Source organism: Oculina patagonica, chromosome 11 (genome assembly GCF_052425735.1).
Source record: "Oculina patagonica isolate OP01 chromosome 11, crgOcupat, whole genome shotgun sequence".
NCBI lineage: Eukaryota > Metazoa > Cnidaria > Anthozoa > Scleractinia > Oculinidae > Oculina > Oculina patagonica.
Window position 1 is genome coordinate 20,543,221 of NC_135768.1, and position 22,088 is coordinate 20,565,308.

Below are 22,088 nucleotides of genomic sequence, written 5' to 3' on the forward strand. Positions count from 1 at the left end.
AAACAGATTGTACTTATTAGTTAACTTTTCTATCTTGTATTTTTGTTGAATTTTTTTTCATTATATATTCATTTTTTGCGAAAAAGTGACACCTCTCATTGGTTTGATTGATTTACATTAATAATTGGTTTTACAATGTTAATATAAGTCGACGGGCGTTTGATAACACTTCTTGAATCTATTGTGATTATTTAGACGAAAATAATTTTGCATTTTTCAATGATAAATCAATCTAGCATTGCATCCCTTATTCTTCAAGCACCTTGCTGATAGCAAAGTGGAAAAAAAGAAACATGCATGTACGAGTCAATGTTGTCTCAGCAGTGGTAAAAAAGGCAGCTGTAAGCAAACTTAAAGTCACAGAACCAAATCTTATTAAAAACTGGCGCCCAGTAACCATATTGTGACTATAAAATAGTGACTTTGACATTGGAAATGGTGTCAAAAAAGTCATTACAAAATGAGTTTACAGTGGCAAAACCGGGTTTATAAAAGGAAGATTTATTGTGGATAACATTAGATTTATAAATGGTACACATTTTACGATAACATTAGTTTCCAATACATATTGCCTGAATTACCAGTTTTTTATTCATTTACCATTTCCACACACCCATAAACACCCGCGTGCCGTGTCCTCGCACCAATAAACACTCGCGTGTCGTGTTCTCGCACCCATAAACACTCGCGGGGACACTCCTGGTTCCAGCCTATCCCTCATTTTCGAAGTGTAGTAGAGTAGTACAGTGGCAAGGGCTACTTCTTATATTTCGTTTTACTTTTACATTTTTACAGACAAAATATGAAAAGAACAATATCTTAAAAACACTAAGAGACATGACATGTAACCTTCTAAGTGAGTTTCTTTTGGGATACTGCACACATGACAATGAGGAAAATTCCCGGGGGGGGGGGGGGGACTGGCATATGAAAGTGACGGGGATGCTCGTCGTCTCGCTTAGGGGTGTAAATTTCAGACTTTTGGTCTCGCTTAGGGTGTTCCGGGCAAAACGCCAATATTTTTAGCCATAACGGTCTCGTTTAGGGTTACAAAGGAAGAAATATACAAATATCAATTCTTTTCTTAGTTTTCTGGTCTCTTTTAGGGATCAAGAAAAGCTTGAGCCACACCCAGATTGGTCTCTTTTAGGGGTTCTTTTCAAAATTTCCGACGAGCATCCCCGTCCGTTTCATATAGGAGTCCCCCCCGGGGGGAAATTACAGTGCGCCTTCTTTTATATTTCCATTTCTCAACAAATTTAACACCTAACAATAAGCATGAGCTATAAAGCTAACTGACAAGCGAGAAAAAAGACGAAGACTACGTCTCTCAGTATTCTGTTTAAATTACTTCTCGTTAAAGTGCCTGGTTTTTTTCTGCTTGTTTACATAACATCTACCTTGCTGTCTTTACAACTGCCGTTCGAAGCTCGCGAAGACGCCAGCAATACAAAAATGGATTGATGGACGAGAAGATGCCATTACTGTTCAAACAACGAAGCTCAGTGCTTCTATGGTAACTTTTCCTACTGGCGTTTTTTCTGAATTGTGTTGACAACGTATTCATCTCTCTGCGCAAAAGCGGCACCGGTCTAGGGCAAAATAAGAATTTGTCTGAAAGTGTTAATAAAACTCATAGGGCGTTTGATTAAATTTCCAGTTATTTACCTGGCCTTTTTAGATAGAAATTCCTTATATTATTCAATGATAATACAGCCTTTCTTTGCTTCCGTTACTCATCAAACACCCTGATGATGGTCGAGAGGACAAAACCTCTGTTTTCGAGTCAATATTCGCTTAGAAAGTGTACAAAGACAGCTGTAATCAAACTGAAATTGAAAATTAATATAAGCATAAGCAAAATCTTTACTGTACATCTCTTCTAAATGCAATGGGAAATGCTATATATCGGTAGGCTTATTCTAATTGCTTTCCATTTGAAAAGTTTATGACTGACTATATATAAACGTAACAGGAAAAGCACATGTTATCTCTCAGATGAAATTCTTTACCACTGTTATTCCTTAATTCAATGCACCACAAATCTTCCAGTGTCGTTTATTTCTTGTTTATTAACAATTCGTTACAAATAGAGTACTAACAACATGAGTAAAACTAATCTACGAGAAAAAGAAAACGAGAATAACTGTCTCGCTGTATTCTTTTTGTATATTTTAAATTTATTTTCGTTCCCAAAGAAGCAAGTGTCTAGTTTTCTTCTGTTTGTTTGCATAACATCTGCCTTGCTGTCTTAACAACTGCCGTTCGAAGCTCGCGAAGACGCCAGCAATACAAAAATGGATTGATGGACGAGTTCATGAATACTGCAGTGGTAGCAAAGTTCCATTCTCTTTGCCAGTCCTCCTTAGATATTCCATAGAGAGTCAATATAACATACGAAGGAAAATAACGTAAAATCAAAACAATGTAGAACGCGAACGTGTTCATTGCACTTCTTTTCAATCGCACCATGTTTAAGTTGTCTTCCGCATTGGAAATTTGCACTGCCTGTTGTTGAGCGTCAATTTGTAACTGATGTCGACGAACAATACAATAAATTTTGATGTACGAATATGTGGAAATTATAAGACAAATGATAGAAAGTAGGACTAAAAGAATAGTATGTACATTTGACATCCAAAGGTGAAAACTCACTACAAGGAAGCTAATCAACCATATAATTACTAAAGTATATTTTACGCGGGATTCAGTCACTAAAGTAGCATATCTCATGTGATAGTGGAGAGCCAGAAATCGATCCACAGTGATGGCTGTTATTGTCAGAAAAGAAATCAAACATAAAGAAGCCCCAATCATCATCCAAACATGGTTTACAGAACGGTCTTCCTTGAGTTGGTCAGCAATATAAATCGGTTGTGCAATGAGACCAACAAGAAGGTCTGAAACAGCGAGACTGCAGAGCATAATCATTGAAGTTGAGCGAATGGAAGGAGTTTTTATTATGGCGGCCAATACCAAAGCGTTTCCCAGAATGGATATGAGCATCAGTGGAGCATTAAGAACACAGTTAATGATGATAAAAGTTCCAGGAGTTGAGTTGTCTTCATTGTCTGAATGATGGTCTGCCGATCCATTGTTGTGCTTGTCGGTATTGTTCATCATCGACGTTGAATATGAACTCTAAGCGTCGTCAAAACCTTGTTTTACAGGGAGAAAGTGGACCAAATTATTTTTCTTTTCGTTCCAGCAAAAAGCATATAATGTAACACTGATAAACGAGTGGAGAAGACGCCAGCACGGTGAAAGCAACCCAACTCAGTGCATTGCCTTTTCGTGCTGACGTTTTTCAAGAGTAAATTGTGTTCATAACCTATTCATTTTTTGCCACAAAAGGGGAAAACGCTTTGTGGCGAGAAAGACATTATAAGAATTGGTTTTACAATGTAAATATAACTCCAGGAAAGGTTTATTAAATATTTTTTTATATGGAAATTACCTTACATTATTCAATGATAAGGCTTACTTCCTTATTCATCAGGCACCCTGGTGGTCGCCGTGAGAAAAAAACATTCACCTTCGAGTCAAAATTAGCTGTGAGTGTAATAAACAGGTGGAAATAAACTTAAATTAAAGTTTGTGATTATTGTTTGTACATTAAAACAAGCATATTCTTTACAATTGTAAACGTATTGGAAAGAACTACAGTTAACAGTTTATAGTTCTTTAGTTTCCAGAAGAGAAAGTGTCTTATATTACTTGAAATATAAGTATCTGACTCATTTGCTCTATTTTACCCTTAAGGCACTCGCGTGCCGCTTTTTCACACCTCCAGGTTGGGGGTTGGGCGTGGTACCAACAACTCCACCCCGTAAAAAACACTTTGTTACGGAAACGACAACAAATGCTACAACAACTGTGGACCCTATAGAGGACTTGAGCCAACCAACTGGCTATATGACTACTTCTGATGAAAGCCCTCGGGAAGTCAGGAGTACGACAGATAGTCTGCTCGGGCCTAAAACCAACATCCGCCTAGCTACATGGAATGTCCGCAGCATGTTCGAGACTTCAAGAACACCGCAGGTTATCAGTGAGATGAGGAGGTACAGATTGGACATTCTGGGGATTAGTGAATGCCGGTGAACAGGCTCTGGACGCTGAGTGATGGAGCAGTCATCAGGCACTCTGGACACAACAATCAACACATTCGCGGCGTGGTGGCCATCATAGTCTCCAAAGCAAAAGCCAACACCTTGCTGGAATGGGAGCCACTGAGTAACAGGTTGATCAGAGCACGCTTCAGCTCTAAACACTGCAATCTTACCATCTTGCAGTGTTATGCTCCAACAAATGATGCTGACGAGGAAGACAAGGACGACTGGTATGAGAAACTACAACAAGCAGTCTCCAAAGTCCCTCTGCATGACATGCTTCTGATCATGGGTGATATGAATGCCAAAGTCGGAGCTGATAATTCCGACTGCGACAGAGCTATAGGGAAACACGGCTGATGATGATGTGATGAACGACAATGGCGAACGTCTAATTGACGTCTGCTTAGAAAATGATTGTGTAGTCGGCGATACCATCTTCCCACACAGAAACATCCACAAGCTCACCTGGATGTCTCTAGCCTCCCACGCAGTCGTTCTTAGGGGCGATCACACGATCGCCCCTAAGAACGACTGCGTGGGAGGCTAGGAAGTCTCCTGCTGGTTCCACTGTCAACCAGATCGACCACATCTTGATCAATGGAAAGTGGCGCAGGTCTCTTCCCGATGTTCGAGTTTGTCGTGGTGTCGATGTTAACAGCGATCACTACCTAGTTACAGCCACCATCAAGCTGAAACTAAGGAAAGCAGCTAAACCAAACCAGCACAGGAAACACCTTGATGTTGCCAAACTGAAGTCCCCAGTGCACCCACCAGCAAAGAGTTTGCGTTAAGACTGCAGAACCGCTTTGCCGCCCTGGCTAAAGACCATGAGGTTTCTAGCATTAACACCAAGTGGGAAACCATTAAGAAGACATACGTCGAGACAGCCACCAGTGTCTTAGGCTACAGACAGAAAAAGAACAAGGAATGGATAACATCTGGTACGTGGAAAAAGATAAAAGAACGGAAACAACTGAAAGCCAAGGCACTGAGCCCAAAGTCACTCAGGGTCCAGCAGCAGGTCCAAAAAGCCTATAAGATGAAGGACAAGGAAGTGAAGAAGAGCGCCCGGAATGACAAAAGAGCCTTTGCTGAGGAGTTAGCAGGTGAAGCTGAATGCGCTGCTGCAAGGGGAGAGATGAACGCTGTTTACAAGATCACAAAGCGACTCTGTGGTAAAAAATCAACCAGTCTGCCCCTGTCAAAGACAAGGACGATAACAACCTCACAACAGAACGTGAGCAGGCCGCCAGATGGGTACAACACTTCGGTGAGGTACTTAATCGCCCAGAACCAGATGATCCTGCTGACCTTCCACCAACAGAAGATGTTCTCAACAGCAACATCAGTCCCCCTACACGAAGAGCGGGAAAGCCGAAGGCATTGATTCCATACACGCTGAAATGCTAAAAGCTGACCTTTGTACGTCAACCAAGGTCCTCACGGACCTCTTCAGAGACATCTGGGAGACAGACACAATACCGGATGACTGGACCAAACGCCTAATTGTCAAGATTCCTAAGAAAGGTGACCTCCAAAATTGCGACAACTGGCGGGGCATCACACTGCTGTCAATTCCATCCAAGGTTTTCTGCAGGATTCTTCTTGCCAGAATCGAGACAGCCATTGACACTAAATTGAGACAGGAAAAGGCAGTATTCAGAAGAGGCCGCGGATGCATAGATCAGATCTTTGCTCTGAGAAACATCATCGAGCAGTGCATCGAGTGGACCACCCCTCTTTTCATCAACTTCATTGACTTCCAGAAGGCGTTTGACAGTGTGCACCGTGACACCCTATGGAGATCTTGCGATCATACGAAGTCCCTCCAAAGATGATCACACTTATGAGCTCATTCTACCAGCAGTTCGAGTGCAGTGTCATTGTTGATGGAAACCTGTCAGAATGGTTTCCTGTGAGGTCAGGGGTGCGACAGGGATGTATCATCTCACCCATCCTCTTCCTACTCACCATCGACTGGATCATGCGCACAACAACGGCCAACAAACCCCGGGGCATTCAATGGACACTATTTTCCCAACTCGAAGATCTTGACTTTGCGGATGACCTTGCTGCTTTCTTTACCAATCGTCGTCACCTACAGGAAAAGACCGACAGGCTCAACAGGTTTGCCATGCAGACAGGCTTAAACATTACATCTCTAAGACTAAGGTAATGTGTATTAACGCTACCCAAGATGCACCGATTACGGCAGATGGCGAACCACTTGACTTTGTTGAGGAATTCACCTACCTGGTAGCCTCGTTGAAAAGGATAGTGCAGCACAATCAAGGCAAGGCTTGGGAAAGCCCGCGGTGCCCTGCACAACTCCAGCCTGTCTGGAGATCGAAGCAGGACAGCCTTAGAACCAAGCTTAGACTATACAACAGCATTGTTAAGCCAGTTCTGCGATGTGAACAAGATTCACGCCTTCCACAACGGCTGCCTCAGGAGGATATGCCACATTTTCTGGCCCAACAAGATCTCGAATAAAGAACGAAAACAGAGTCAGAGTGTGATACTTGAGATCAAACGCCGCCGGTTCCGTTGGCTTGGACATGTCCTCAGAATAGACCAAGACCGCCCTTAGATGGACACCACCTGGAAAAAGGAGGCGAGGGCGGCCCAAGGAAAAGTGTGCGAGTAAAGTTTTTACATCAAGAACCAAAATAAGGTTATTTGGTGTGCAAACATTCAATTCGTATGTGACACACGACTTTGTTGGCCCAACTGTGCACGGATGAAAATGGACAAAATGGACACAATTCTTGCCAAATGGAAAACATCTTCAAAGTGGAGTCTGGCCCAAAAATGGTTTGGCTACCAGCCGTTTTAAAAAGCAGAAGTTTGCTAGAAGAACATTGCGTGACTGACGTAATGTTTTTCATTTACAAAAAATTGCTTGGGCCTGTCAAACTGAATCACCGGTCAGTTGAGTCGAACGCTTGAATAACACAAAAATATATATTTCACGCTTAAATCAGGGCATAAGATAAAATTTTTAATAGGAGAGTGATCTAAAAGCTCCTGCTGAGTAAACATCAAAAGTACGTGATTTGAATCATGGCCAAGAAAACGGCCGAGCGAACTACTACGACAAACAAGGTAAATATGTGTATCAAAAACATCACACGGATAAATAGATTTTGTTTGTTTAAAACAAAACTAAACGTGAACAAGTGAAAGAAACATGAAAAAGTTTGAGATGATTTTTTTAAGATGGTGTCAAGAAACATTTTGAAAGCCATGAAGATTTAGAAAATTTCAAAACCGTGAAATTTTGCATGCCGTGGCAAAATTTAATTATGTAATTACCCGCACCAAGACTTCATTTTGCAGACAATTTGTTTTAAATTACTTACTTTGGCTTTACGGATTCTTTCAAAAATTCCATCACAGTTCGTAGAAGTACTAGACATGACCATTTTGTTTTCTGAAGTCTTGAGAAGTGTGAGAGAAGAAGAAGAATATTTTGTTGTGCAAACATTCAATCGTCTTTGATACGCGACTTTGCCGGCTCAACTGTGCACACATGAAAATGAACACAATTCTTGAAAGCATCTTCAAAGTATTCCGGTTCAAAAATACTCTAGCTTCCAGCTGTTTTTGTAAAAGCAGTTATGCGTGAAGCTCGCTGCAAACACATTTCGTGACTGACGTTACCGTTTTCGATTAAAAAAAAATTGGGCCTATCAAAACAATTACCGGTTTCGGACTCCAGTACTCGCTTGAGTCAAGCACTTGAATAACACAAAAATATATATATTTCACGCTTAACAGAAATCAGGGTATTAGTTTATTTTAAATTGGAAAGTGATTTAATGGCTCTTGTCGAGTAAATATCAAAGGTGCGTAAAATGAATCCTGGCCAAGGAAGTGGCCGAGCGGGTCTGGAACGATTTACCGACACGACGAAAAAATTCCGGGCGATTTATGAACCGAGTAAGTAAATAAGTAAGTAAGTGAGTGAGTGAGTGAGTGAGTGAGTGAGTGAGTGGGTAGGTAGGTAGGTAGGTAGGTAGGTAAGTAAACAACAGGTGGAAATAAACTTAAATTGAAGTTTGTGATTATTGTTTGTGCATTAATACAAGCATCTTCTTTACAATTGTAAACGTAATGGAAAGAACTACAGTTTACAATTTATAGTTCTTTAGTTTCGAGAAGAGAATGTTTCTTACATTACTTGAAATATAAGTATCTGATTCATTTGCTCTATTTTACCCTTAAGGTGGCTCGTACCAGTTTTCAGATTTGTGACTGTGCGACCTTTGGAAAAAAATGGCCAAAAATCAATTAAAAATCGTAACAAAATTTTTGTATGATTAAATTACCCATTGTGTTGTCGATCCAAAATACCAACTATGACGTCATCAGTGTTTCGCTGTGTTCTGATTAGTATATATCTTTAAGTTCACAGTGAAGAAGATAGTGTCTAGTTGTCTTCTGTTTGTTTACATAACATCTGCCTTGCTGTCTTTACAACTGCCGTTCTAAGCTCGCGAATACGCCAGCAATACAAAAATGGATTGATGGACGAGTTTATGAATACTACAGTATGAGCAAAGTCCCATTCTTTTTGCCAGTCCTTGTCAGAGGTTCTATACATAGTAAATACAACAATCATTGGAAAATAACATATTATTAAAGCTATGTAGAACAGGAAAGTGTTTATTGCACTTCTTTTTAATCGTACCATGTTCAATGTAATTTCGGAATTAGAACATTGCACTGCCTGTTGTTGAGCATATAAAAGTAGGTGAAAGATAAAAATAGCAGTTAAGAGTTAAAAATTAAAAATTTAAAAATGTATATCGGCTAGCTGCATATGTCATGTCACACTCAGTTTGTATAAGACGGGTGAGGTCTTTTCTCCCAATACTGGAATGGAAGGAGTTCTTATTATGGCGGCCAATACCAAAGCGTTGCCCAGAATGGATATGAGCATCAGTGGTGCATTAAGAACACAGTTTATGATGACAATAGTTTTAATAGAAGAGTTGTCTCCGTTTGTTGAATAATGCTCTGCCGATCCGTCGTTGTATTTGTCGGTATTGCTCATCATAAACGTCGAATCTAAACTCTTGGTGTGGTCAAATCCTTGTTTCATACGAAAAAGTGGACCAATTCTCTTTTTCGTTTCAGTGAAAAGCATATAACAACACTGATTAAAAAGTGGAGAAGACGCCAACAATGTGAAAACAACATTGCATATTTCGACTGTAAATTAATTTTTGCTGCTGTCGTTTTTTGTGAATTGTGTTCAGAACCTATTTATCTTTTTCCAAAAGAAGCGACAATGGTTTGTGCCGGGGAGATTGACATACGAATTGGTTTACAATGTAAATATAACTCATCACATTTGATTTAATTTCTCAGTGGTAATTTAGTGGGTCTCTGAATGTTAATACATCCTATTCCTTTCATTGTTTTCCTTATTCAAGAAGTACCCTGTTGGTTGTGGAAAGAGAAAATAACGTTCATCAACGAGTCAATAAAAGCTCAGGGTAAGAAACAGCTTTAAAAACATTCTCAAATTGAATATTAATATAAGGATAAGCAAAACGTAATCTTTACACTTTACATAGTATACATTGCTTGTAAATGCAATATTTGGTTTTCATTTAAACAGCAGCAAAGAAACTCGAATTGAACGCTTATATAACCGTTAAGATAATATTTTCTAACGGAAGGGTTTTGGCGATACTGCGCGTCAAAGGGACGGATATGGACTTTCAGCTTGGGCGCTGTTTAACGGACTGAAGAACGTTCGGTCGGACTTGATAAGTGAGAAAAGCTTGGCAGAACACAGGCTCGCTGCACGGCACTCCTTACTCAGTGCCAGAGGTACAGGGTCGTTGTCTCTTGCCAGCCGGACACTGAGCGTAACAGCAAGGTCTCTCACAGATAGAACTCTTCAAGTCTTTGTTTCTCGTTGATTAAACATCGTACTAACTCAAATGTACAGTCTATATAAGGCCACATATATAGACTTACCGTGTGATAATTAATGGCAGGTGAAATTACAAGTTAAAACGAGCCGTTTGCTGCAAAATAAACAACTAAATTGAGTTTTGTTAATATCGATCTGTAGAAAAGAAATTGCTTACCACTTAAATCTTACGACGAAGCTAAGTTTCATGATATTGCCCACGACGAAGGTAAATAAATGTGTTACTTGTAAATTACAGCAAGCAATATGAATGAATTACCGATACCAAACGAAATACGACAACGGTTCGTAAGACTTGAGACGAATTCCTCAGTTCACGAAAAATACAAGTTTTGAAAAAAGTGCGGTACAGACGCTTGGAACATTAGTTCACGACAGCTTGAATTTAAATCCAATGTAATCCGAAATGCTTTCTAGCCAGGGTTTAAGATCACAAGAAGCTGGCTGTTCAAAAAACACAGCATATTATATTTATGCAATTCCTGCGAGATAACGCTTAGTTTGCAATTCCTTAATGAGAGCGGAACTAAGTTACGATAAGGCGAAACAACTGACGAACCGAATTATTAACTTTACATAGCAAATATTACAGAGAAAATGTATATAGTTTGCATGTTGGTATGGGTACATGCGACACTTTACACTTTACATAGTATACGTCCCTTGTATAAATGCTGTGGAAATCACTATATATTGGCAAATGTCTTCGTTTTTTGGTTTTCATTTAATTTTCACGATAGAACGATACAAAAATAAAAAACAGTCGTGTTATCTTTTACGTTAACTATTTATTTCTACCCATGGAAAACATTTCAGTCCACTTCGATTATGTCAGCTTAATTGTAAGTTACAACTCCCCATAGTGTATCTTATACAGCTAACAACTGAGGAAAAAAAAAAATTTGACTGTCTTTTCCGTTTATATTTCTTTTCTTGTAATGTCTAGTTTTCTTTTCTTTGTTTGCATAACATCTGCCTTGCTGTCTTTACAACTGCCGTTCGAAGCTCGCGAAGACGCCAGCAATACAAAAATGGATTGATGGACGAATTCATGAATACTGCAATGAATGCAAAGTCCCATTCTCTTTGCCAGTGCTTGTCAGTGATTCCATAGTGGGTTAATATAACATACATTGGAAAATAGCATATCATTAAAGCTATGTAGAATACGAAAATGTTCATTGCACTTTTTTTTAATCGCGCCATGTTTAAATTATTTTCAGCATTGGAACTTTGCACTGCCTGTTGTTGAGCGTTGATGTGTAACCGATGCCGACGAACAATACGTTAAATTATGATGTAAGAAAATGTGGAAATTATAAGACAAATGATAATAACAACACCTGAAAGAAAGTTATGTACACGCTTATTCCAAAAGTCCAAACCTGACACAAGGAAGCTAATCAACCATATAATTACTAAAGTATATTGAACACGGGTTTCAGTCACTAAAGTAGCATATCTCATGTGATAGTGAAGAGCCAGAAATCGATCCACAGTGATGGCTGTTATTGTTAAGAGAGAACCTCCACATAAAAAAGGCCCCATCACCATCCACACATGTAATAGGAGACGGTCTTCCGTAACTTGATTAACGATATAAAGTGGTTGTGCAATGAGACCGACAAGAAGGTCTGAGACAGCGAGACTGCAGAGCATAATCATTGAATTTGAGCGAATGGAAGGAGTTCTTATTATAGCGGCCAATACCAAAGCGTTACCCAGAATGGATATGAGCATCAGTGGAGCATTTATAAGAACACAGTTTATGATGACAATAGTTCCAGGAGTAGAGTTGTCTTCGTTTGTTGAATAATGCTCTGCCGATCCGTCGTTGTATTTGTCGGTATTGCTCATCATAAACGTCGAATCTAAACTCTTGGTGGACCAATTCTTTTTTTCGTTCCAGTGAAAAGCATAAAACAACACTGATTAAAAAGTGGAGAAGACGCCAACAATGTGAAAACAACACAGTTCAGTGCATTTCGACTGTAAATTAGTTTTTCCTGCTGTCGTTTTTTGTGAATTGTGTTTAGAACCTATTTATCTTTTTCCAAAAGAAGCGACAATGGTTTGTGCTGGGGAGATTGACATACGAATTGGTTTACAATATAAATATAACTCGCTGGGCATTTGATTAAATTTCTCAGTGGTCATTTAGTGGGTCTCTGAATGTTAATACATCCTTTCATTGTTTTCCTTATTCATATAGTACCCAGTTGGTGGCGGAAAGAAAAAATAACGTTCATCTACGAGTCAATAAAAGCTCAGGGTAATAAACAGCTTTAAAAACATTCTCAAAATGAATATTAATATAAGAACAAGCATAACGTAATCTTTACACTTTACATAGTATGCATTGCTTGTAAATGCAATAGAAAGTAATTTATAGTGGCAGGTTTCGTCTATTTGGTTTTTGTTTAAACAGCAGCAAAGAAACTCAAATTGAACGTTTATATAAGCGTTAAGATAACATTTTATAACGGAAAGGTTTTGACGATTCTACGCGTCAAAGGGACGAAGATAGACTTTCAGCTGGGGCGCTGTTTAACGGGCTGAAAAACTGTCGTTCGGATTTGACAGGGGAGGAAAGTTTGGCAGAAAACAGGCTTGCTGCACGGCACTCGTTTCTCAATGCCAAACTGGTACAGGGTTGTTGTCTCTTGCCAGCCGGACAGCATAACAGCAAGGTCTCTCACAGAGGTTGAACTCTTCTTTGTTTAATTTCTTGTTGATTGAACCTCTGAGTAACTCAAATATACCGTCTATATAAGGCCATATATATAGACTTACCGTGTGATAATTAAACAACTTCATTGAGTTTGTTTATATCGATCTCTAGAAAGGAAGTTGCATGACACTTCAATCTTCCGTCGAAGATAAGTTTCTGGATATTGCCCACGAGAAAGGTAAATAAAAGTGTTATTTGTAAATGCGTTAACTTTGCACAGAAACCCGGGTTTCTGCTTTGCATGAACTATCGTAAGTGAGCGAAATACGACAATGGTTCCGTAAGACTTGAAGACGAATGCCTCAATTCACGTAAACTACGAGTTTTACAATAATAGTGCGATACATACGCTTGAAATATTCGTTCACGATAACTTTTTTTTTATTTTTTTATTTTTTTTTTTTATTTTATTTGCAGAAACGCACGTTACAAACAGTAAAAGAAAAAAAAAAAAACAAACAAACAAATAACACTAACAATACCTACACTACATACAAAATCTATACTGTGTGTATATATATATATAAAAAAAAACTTAACAATACTACTAGTCCTATCATATTGAGTCCATGAGGATTATATTGGCTATATGGATTCGTTTACGTTCGTTTACTAACAGTCCTTACTAATAGACCTAAAGGTGTTGTCGAAATTGTGCCATAGTTTTATAAAGTCTATTATACATTCATTGAATTCGTTCATTGGATTCGTTTACTAACAGACTTTGCTAACAGACTTTACTGACAGACCTAAAGGAGCATAAAACTGCAATGCGATATAGGACAATTTTATAAAGCCGTATTATACATGAAAACTTATAATACACTACAGATAAACTACAACACAGTTAAATAAATTAAGGATTAACATTAACAAGAAATAAAAAATGTAAAGTAAAACAGAAGAAGGGAGAAAAAAAAATAACCTACAGTATAGGTGCCCAAGTAGCATTGTATTTATGAAGCGTTTTGTTTGCTATGGCTACTTTACGTAAAACTTCTAATTTCGATTTCAGTCTTAAAAGAAAGCGATCAAAGCTCAGCCTGTCCTCGCAGATACAAGTTGCAAAAATATGGTATTTTGCAATAAGAAGAATGTAGTTGAGCTCTCGCTCTTTGCTAGTGTTTTGGTGCCACCCAAATAAAATCGTACTTTCTGATAAAGTTATTTTTTCGAGAAATTTTTCGCTCCACCATTGAGTAAACTGTTCCCAAAAGATTGACGATTCCCTGCAACTATACAACATATGAACAAGTGATTGCCTCTCGGAATTGCAAATAGGGCAAATGTCGTCGTCTACTAGGCCAGCACGGAGTAGGCTGACGCGAGTAGGCAGAATATTATGTATTATTTTGAACTGGAAAGCAATTAGCTTTGCCTCTGTGGTAACCCGGAAAGGGAGTAAATAAATGTTATGAATATTTTCTGTATTAAACCCGTATTTCAAGATTTTAGTTTCATTTGTTGGTGCAGCGGAACGTCTAGCAAGAATAGCATTATACGCCCCTCGAGTGGAGATGACTGTTGTTGAGTGTGTTGTTTCAGAAGGGGGGCTCTGGGTACTGCGAGATGAATTTCGAATTGACATTTTCCAACTGATCGGGATAGCTCTGATGAGACCGTAGTACATAGTGAATGGATTGTTGACCTTGAATTTTTGTTTAAAGTCAGCTAGAGAGAGGAAATCTCGATTTTCGTTTAACAGGTCCTTGACATGTATAATTTCCTTTTTAAACCAGGCGCTATAAAAAATCGGCTTTTGGTCAACCAGGATGCTAGAGTTGTTCCAAATGATCTCATTTTCCGGGTTCTTTTCCTCAAAGGAGGATAAATGCTTATATTCTTGCCAATACTTTAGTACGGAATGGTAGAATGCAGGGAGTTTTCGTAGGTCGAGTAGCTTAGTGTCGTAACGACACTTTGTTAAAAACGAAAGACCACCATAATGACTTGTTGCTTGTTCGGGAATTGTTTTCCAGGAAGCATCGCTTTGTTCATGTATTCTTTTAATCCAAGCGATTTTCAGAGCTTTCTCCATTATTTCGAAGTCTAACATCTTTAATCCACCATGATTCTTTTCAGCAATGATCGTCCTCTTTTTAATTTTTGCGGTTTTACCTTCCCATATGAAGTTAAAGATAAGCTTGTTGACTCTCTCTGCAAAATGCTCTGGAATGGATAAAACGGATGTACCGTATATAAGTTTAGCTACTCCCAGGGTTTTCACGATTTTTATTCTACCGATCAAAGTAAGGCTTCTTCTTCTCCAGGCATTAAGTATTGTTTCTAAATTGCGGGCCTTTTCTTCGAAGTTTAACTTATTCGCCTGTTGTTCGTCGTAAGAGAAGTGCACACCGAGGGCGTGCACAGGCTCCCTCGGCCATTTGAAATTATAAGGAGTTTCCTTGTTGTTTCGCCAGGAACCTAGCCATAACGCCTCTGTTTTGGTGGTATTAATTTCCAGTCCACAATTCACTTTGAATTCTTCTAAGAGTTTTCGAAGCTGCGTTACCGACTCACGGTCACGCACGAAGACTGTGGTATCATCAGCGTATTGCGTAACTTTGATTTCTTTTTGTTCTACTTCGATGCCGTTGATTGTGGGGTCATTTTTTAACGCTCTGGCAAATAATTCAATTCCGATTACGAATAAAAGACCAGATAACGGACAACCTTGTCTTACTCCTCGTTGCAGGAGGAAGAATTCAGATGCATGACCGTTGTTTAGGACACAACTGGACACTTGATTATATAATACGGTGAACCAATTTAATAGGTCCGGTCCAAAATTGAAAAGTTTTAAAGCAGCGTTGATGTAATTCCATTCAATTGTATCAAAAGCTTTTCGGAAATCCAAAAATATTGCGACGCCCGGTTTATCCAACATTTTTGTGTAAAACATGAGGTCTTGAATTAGCCTTATATTTTCACCGATGTAACGACCCTTGACGTATCCGGTTTGGTCAGGGTTGATAATGCTAGGTAGTACTTTTTCTAGGTAGTACTTTTTCTAGTCGTTCACGATAACTTGAATGTAAATGAATACTGATCCGAATTGCTTTTTTGAAGCCAGTAGCTCAAACAACAGAGCATATTATAATTTTGCATTTCCTGAGAGATAACACTTAGGTTGCAATTATTAGCTAAGAGAGGAACTGAGTCGCGAAAAGGCAAAACAATGATCCGAGATCTTAATTCAACATGGCAAATATAGCACGGGAAACTACTTACAGATTTGTGGTTATTTTCCTCGTGTGACACTTTACACATGGTATACATCCCTAATAAAAGCAATGGAAAGTACTAACGGTATATAGTGGCAGATTTCTTCGTTTGGTTTTCATTTAAATTTCACGATAGAAAGCTATAAAAGTAAAGAAAAAGCGCATGTTATATCTTCTTTACGACTGCTAATACTTCAACATACGAAAAACATTTCAGTGCACTTCGAATCTGCCAGTGTTGTTTATATTTCACTTATTTACAACTCTCCATAAATATAGAGCAAATGACACGAGCTATAAAACTAACTGACAACCGATGAAAAACAAACGATCCAAAATTTTAATTCAAAATTGCAAATATATCACGGAAAACTACTTATGGTTTGGGGGGTATTTTCCTTGTGCGACACTTAACACTTAAACTAGTAATAGTTCCCACTATAAAGCTGCCCCCGCCTTTTTATAATTTGTTTTACAGCCATAATCTATGATTAGTGGAGTCTTTTTGTCGCCTTTAAAATTAGGCTTCTTTTTTACTGTGTCATGTACGTCAAGACATTGTTTGGTCTGTTTGTTGCGGAATTTCTTGTTGTGTGACACCATTGCGTCCTAAAAATATTCACAAGTTCAATTACCTAGCGCGCGGAAATAACACCTAGCGGAAATAACACATAACACATTATTCGTGGTGACAACATGCAAGATTATTTCCGGGCTTATAACATTCACAATTAACTTACAATAATTTCCAGGCCTAAAAGCCTAAAAATTCCACGAGTAACAAAATATGGCACATTCAAAGATTCGAGAAAACAATTTTTGATCCTTATTCAAGCCACTTTGTGGATCAAATAATTTGACAGTTTGTTAGCGAAACGAATTACCAGGTATTACATGACAAAGTTCACGCTTTTTTTCTGGTTGTAAGATGTATACGACACAGGCAACTCCCGAAAGCAAACCACCTTAACGCTCGAACCATCTCTTGGAACACACGTAGCCAAGAACACGAAACCGATTGCTCGAACTCTTTCGACGTATTACTAACAACTGCTTCAAATATCACTTAATACAACCAAAGCAGAGAAACCGCTTGAACAATCTGTAAACACGCGTAAGCCAAAAATCGGAGTAATCAACGTGTGACAGATGCCAAAACACGCGTCAGTCTTTTTAATACCGTTCTAACCCAAGATAGGGATTTTCATTTACCGCTTCCCCCCTGTTATTGTAACGTCATAATACCCATAACTCCTTCGGGAATCTTCTGCTTATACGTCATCATTACCCAGAGAAGCTTTGCGGCAAAACGTCATCATTACCCTACATTCCTCGCGGCCTTTTTCGAGCAAATCGAGATTTTTTCTGGTATACATACCGTATATTTTGACTGTAAGTACATTCTCTATATATACGCGCAAGCTACAATGAATGCCTCCTCGGGCTTTCGCCTCTGGGCGAAAGCCCTGCGGGGGCAAATAGTACATCTTATTCGCTTGTAAATGGAATTTAAGGAACTGTATAGTGGCAGATTTCTGTTTTTTGGTTTTCTTAAATCAAACTTCATGATAGAAGTTATATTAAAGCAAAAAAGCGCATGCTATCTCTCCATGAACTTCTTTACGACTGGTAATTCTCCAAGACACGGAAAACATTTCAGTGCACCTCGATTCTGCCAGTGTAGTTTATATTTCACGTTATTCACAACTCACCAAAGCGTTGCCCAGAATGGATATGGGCATAGTAGAGTTGTCTTCATTCCCTGAATGATGGTCTTCAGTTCTGTTGTTGTATTTGTCAGTATTGTTCATCATCAACGATAATTCTGATAATAACTTAGCGTCGTCAAATCCTTGTTTAACTGCAAAAAGTTGGAGTAAATAATTCTTCTTTTCGTTTTAGCGAAAGCATATGACAACACTGACTAAAGAGTGGAGAAGACGCCAACTCTTGGAAAGCATCACAGATCAGTGCATTTTCTAAAAGAGGTTTTGATTCTAAATTAACTTTATCTGCTGACATTTTTGAAGTGTGAATTGTGTTCATAACCTATTCAACTTTTTCCAAATAGGGGGAAAGCTTTGTGAGGAACACCCATGTCCAATACACCCAAACTGGATCGATTCGCCAAAAGTACTTGTCGATTCGAGACGCACGGCGTCGATCCGCATTACCATCCTCGTACCCAGGGTCTTCGTTCCCTTCGGTCCGCATTACCGGAAGTCAAGGGCGAGCACAAAATGAAAATATAAACCTTCCTCGTTCTTAAAACGTGCCATCGAACTGGATCGATTCGTCAAGAGTACTTATCGATTCGACACGGGTCGCACGGCGTCGATCTGTCATTTAGAAAACTAACAGCATTCTGGCCAACAGGGTGGGTTGAAAATGTTGTATATTCGACTCGATTCGTTCGATTCGTGATGATTCGTCGGTATTGATGTCGACCCGAAATACCGGAAGTCGATTTGCGCGACACTTAGAAACTAACATCATCTTTGGCCAACAGGGTGGCTTGAAAATTTCGTCGATTCGAGACGATTCGTCGGCCTTGATGTCGACCCGACATACCGGAAGTCTCGCGCAAATCGACATCCAGGCAGTCGAATCGACACGAATCGATCGAATCGAGTCGAATCGAATCGTCAACATTTTCAACCCACCCTGTTAGCCAAGATACTGTAAGCTCTCTAAGTCTCGCGCAAATCGACTCTAGGTGTGACGAATCGACATCCAGGCAGTCGAATTGACACGAATCGATCGAATCGAGTCGAATCGACAACATTTTCAACCCACCCTGTTAAACAAGATACTGTAAGTTCTCTATGTCTCGCGCAAATCGACTCTAGGTGTGACGATATCGACATCCAGGCAGTCGAATCGATACGAATCGATCGAATCGAGTCGAATCGACAACATTTTCTACCCATCCTGTTCGCCAAGATGCTGTTAGGTTTCTAAGTTCCTCGCAAATCGACATCCAGTACGACGAATCGACATTCAGGCAAGCAAATCGACACGAATCGAGGCGAATTGTCAACATTTTCAACCCACCCCGTTGGCTAAGATGCTGTTAGTTTTCTAAGTCTCGCGCAACTCGACATCAGGTATGATGAATCGACATTCAGGCAGTCCAATCGACACGAATTGATCGAATCGAGTCGAATCGTCAACGTTTTCAACCCACCCTGTTGGCCAAGATGCTGTTTGTTTTCTAAGTCTCGCTCAAATCGACATCCGGTGATCCGCATTACCGGAAGTCAAGGGGGAGCACAAAATGAAAATATAAACCTTCCTCGTTCTTAAAACGTGCCATCGAACTGGATCGATTCGTCAAGAGTACTTGTCGATTCGACACGAGTCGCACAGCGTCGATCTGTCATTTAGATAACTAACAGCATTCTGGCCAACAGGGTGGGTTGAAAATGTTGTCGACTCGACACAAAGGCAGATTGATTAAGCTTTTTTTTAATTTACAGCGGTTTTTCAGTTGAAAATTACCTGATATTATTCAATGATAATGCCTTCTTTCATTGCTTCCCTTATTCTTCTCAAACTCATTAATAATTCATAAAGCTAACACAATGAAAATCATAACCGTGACGGTGGTTTGGATACCCGATCTTAATTAGCATAGATTTTTACGATTTTATTTCTCCGTTTACTCCTTGGTTTTTATTTCGATTGAGAAGATATATCAAGCACTCGAGACAGTGTTTCATCGGCTATCCAAACACCTCAAATTTCGTTAAAAATACACCGCTGCGCGTCGTATTTTCAACTCTCTTCTCGGTGTTTGGATATCCTGATGAAACACTGCCTCTCGTGTTTGATATATTACATCAAGCACCCCGGTAAATGGCCGTGTGAAAAAAAAGCATTCATTTTAAATTGGAGTTAAAATTAGCTGAGAGTATGAAAATGAACAGCTGTAAACAAACCAAAATTGAAGTTTGTGACGATTGTTTGCACATTAATACAAACATAATTTTTTACACTTGTGAATGTAATGGAAAGTACTGTAGTTTACAATAGTTTCGAGAAGAGAATTTTTCTCATATTACCTGAAAAATAATTTTCTGATCATTTGCTTTTTCCTTACGCCCTAAAATAACTTGCGTACCCACGTTAACACTCGCGTGCCGTGTTTATTTACAATTAACAAATAGAGACAAAGACGGTGAACGAGAAAAAGAAAACCAGATTAACTGTGGTCTGTCTCGCTGTATTCTGAGTAATATATTTCTTTTCGTTCACAAAGAAGATAGCATCTAGTTTTCTTCTGTCTGTTTACATAACATCTGCCTTGCTGTCTTAACAACTGCCGCGCGAAGCTCGCGAAGACGCCAGCAATACAAAAATGGATTAATGGACGAGTTCATATATACTGCAGTTTGAGCAAAGTCCCATTCTCTTTGCCAATCCTTCTCAGAGATTCCATAGAGAGTCAATACAACATACACTGGCAAATAACATATAATCATAACTATGTTAAACACGAAAGTGTTCATTGCACTTCTTTGTAATCGCACCATATTTAAGTTATTTTCAGCATTGGAACTTTGCACTACCTGTTGTTGAGCGTTAATTTGTAGCTGATGCCGACGAACAATTATATAAATTCTGATGTAAGCAAATGTGTAAATTATAAGACAAATAATATTACCAACGCTTGAGAGAATGGTATGTATACGCGTATTCCAAAAAAAGAATCCTGTAGGAAACGCTGCCAACCATATAAATACTAAAGTATATTGAACACGCGCTTCAGTCACTAAAGTAGCATATCTCATGTGATAGTGAAGAGCCAGAAATCGATCCACAGTGATGGCTGTTATTGTTACAAGAGAAATCCCAGATAGGGAAGCCCCTATCACCATCCAAACATGGTATACGATACTGTCTTGCGTATGTTCTTGAGCAATATAAAGGGGTTGAGTAATGAGACCAACAAGAAGGTCTGAAACAGCAAGACTGCAGAGCATATAAATAATTGAAGTTGAGCGAATGGAAGGAGTTCTAATTATGGCAGCCAATACCAAAGCGTTGCCCAGAATGGATATGAGCATCAGTGGAGCATTAAGAACACAGTTTATGATGATAATAGTTTCAGGAGTAGAGTTGTCTTCATTTCCTGAATGATGGTCTGCCGATCGGTTGTTGTCTTTGTCGGTATTGTTCATTATCAACGTTGAATCTCAACTCTTACCTTTGCGAAATCCGTTGTTTTGCAGCAAAAAAGTTGACCAATTGAGTTTCCTTTTTGTTTCAGCAGAAATCATAAAACAACACTGATTAAAGAGTAGAAAAAACGCCAACACTGAAAACAACACAGTTCAGTGCGTTTTCTAAAACAGACTGTGATTCTAAATTAATTTTTCCTGATGGCATTTTTAATGAATTGTGTTCATAACCTATTTATCTTTCTCCAAAAAGCGACAGCGATTTGTAGTGAGATTGACAAAAGAATTGGTCTTACAATGTAAATATAATTCGAAGGCTAGGACGTTTGATTACACATTATTCATTGATAATACATCCTTTCATTGATAATATATCCCTTATTCATCAAGTGCCCTGCTGATGGCCGAGAGGTAACAACATGCATCTACGAGTCAATAATTTCTTAAAGCGTGTAAAACAGCTGTAAACATTCTAAAAGTGAACATTAATATAAGAATAAGCATCAACATAATCTTTACACTTAAGATAGTATTCGTCGCTTGTAAATACAGTGGAAGATGTTACATAGTGGCAGGTTTCCTCTACGTTATTTGGTTTTCATTTGAATTTCATGACCGACATGAAATTCTTTACGACTGTCATTCATCTAACACACGGGGAAACATTTCAGTGCATTTCGAATCTGCCAGTGTCGTTTATACCTTGTTTCTTTACAGTTCTTTATAAATAAGATCGTTTCTAGTTTTCTTTTTTTGTTTACGTTATATCTGCTTTGCTGTCTTTAGAACTGCCGTTCGAAGTTCGCGAAGACGCCAGCAATACAGAAATGGATTATTGATGGACGAAGTGCTAAATAGATGACAGCAAAGTCCCATTCTGGTTTA

General features: G+C 38.9%; 2 protein-coding genes and 1 pseudogene across 2 annotated transcripts; all 3 read right to left on the reverse strand.

Annotated features, from left to right (window-relative positions):
- Positions 1 to 2,208: 2,208 nt before the first annotated feature.
- On the reverse strand, positions 2,209 to 3,123 carry LOC144630703 (histamine H2 receptor-like). Its single transcript, XM_078489083.1, has one exon. It carries the CDS (start codon positions 3,121 to 3,123, stop codon positions 2,209 to 2,211), a length of 915 nt encoding a protein of 304 aa, XP_078345209.1.
- A 7,884-nt stretch (positions 3,124 to 11,007) lies between these two features.
- Positions 11,008 to 11,922, reverse strand: LOC144630704 (histamine H2 receptor-like; annotated as a pseudogene).
- Positions 11,923 to 20,238: 8,316 nt separating this feature from the next.
- Positions 20,239 to 21,255, reverse strand: LOC144630708 (histamine H2 receptor-like). The gene has a single exon (XM_078489086.1). The coding sequence runs from the start codon at positions 21,201 to 21,203 to the stop codon at positions 20,292 to 20,294; it is 912 nt and encodes a 303-aa protein (XP_078345212.1). The 5' UTR covers positions 21,204 to 21,255; the 3' UTR covers positions 20,239 to 20,291.
- Between the last annotated feature and the right edge of the window lie 833 nt (positions 21,256 to 22,088).

What these genes read in the sequence shown, in the direction of transcription:
- LOC144630703 (XM_078489083.1), bottom strand. Translation starts at nt 3,123, where the DNA reads ATGATGAACAATACCGACAAGCACAACAATGGATCGGCAGACCATCAT.
- LOC144630708 (XM_078489086.1), bottom strand. Translation starts at nt 21,203, where the DNA reads ATGAACAATACCGACAAAGACAACAACCGATCGGCAGACCATCATTCA.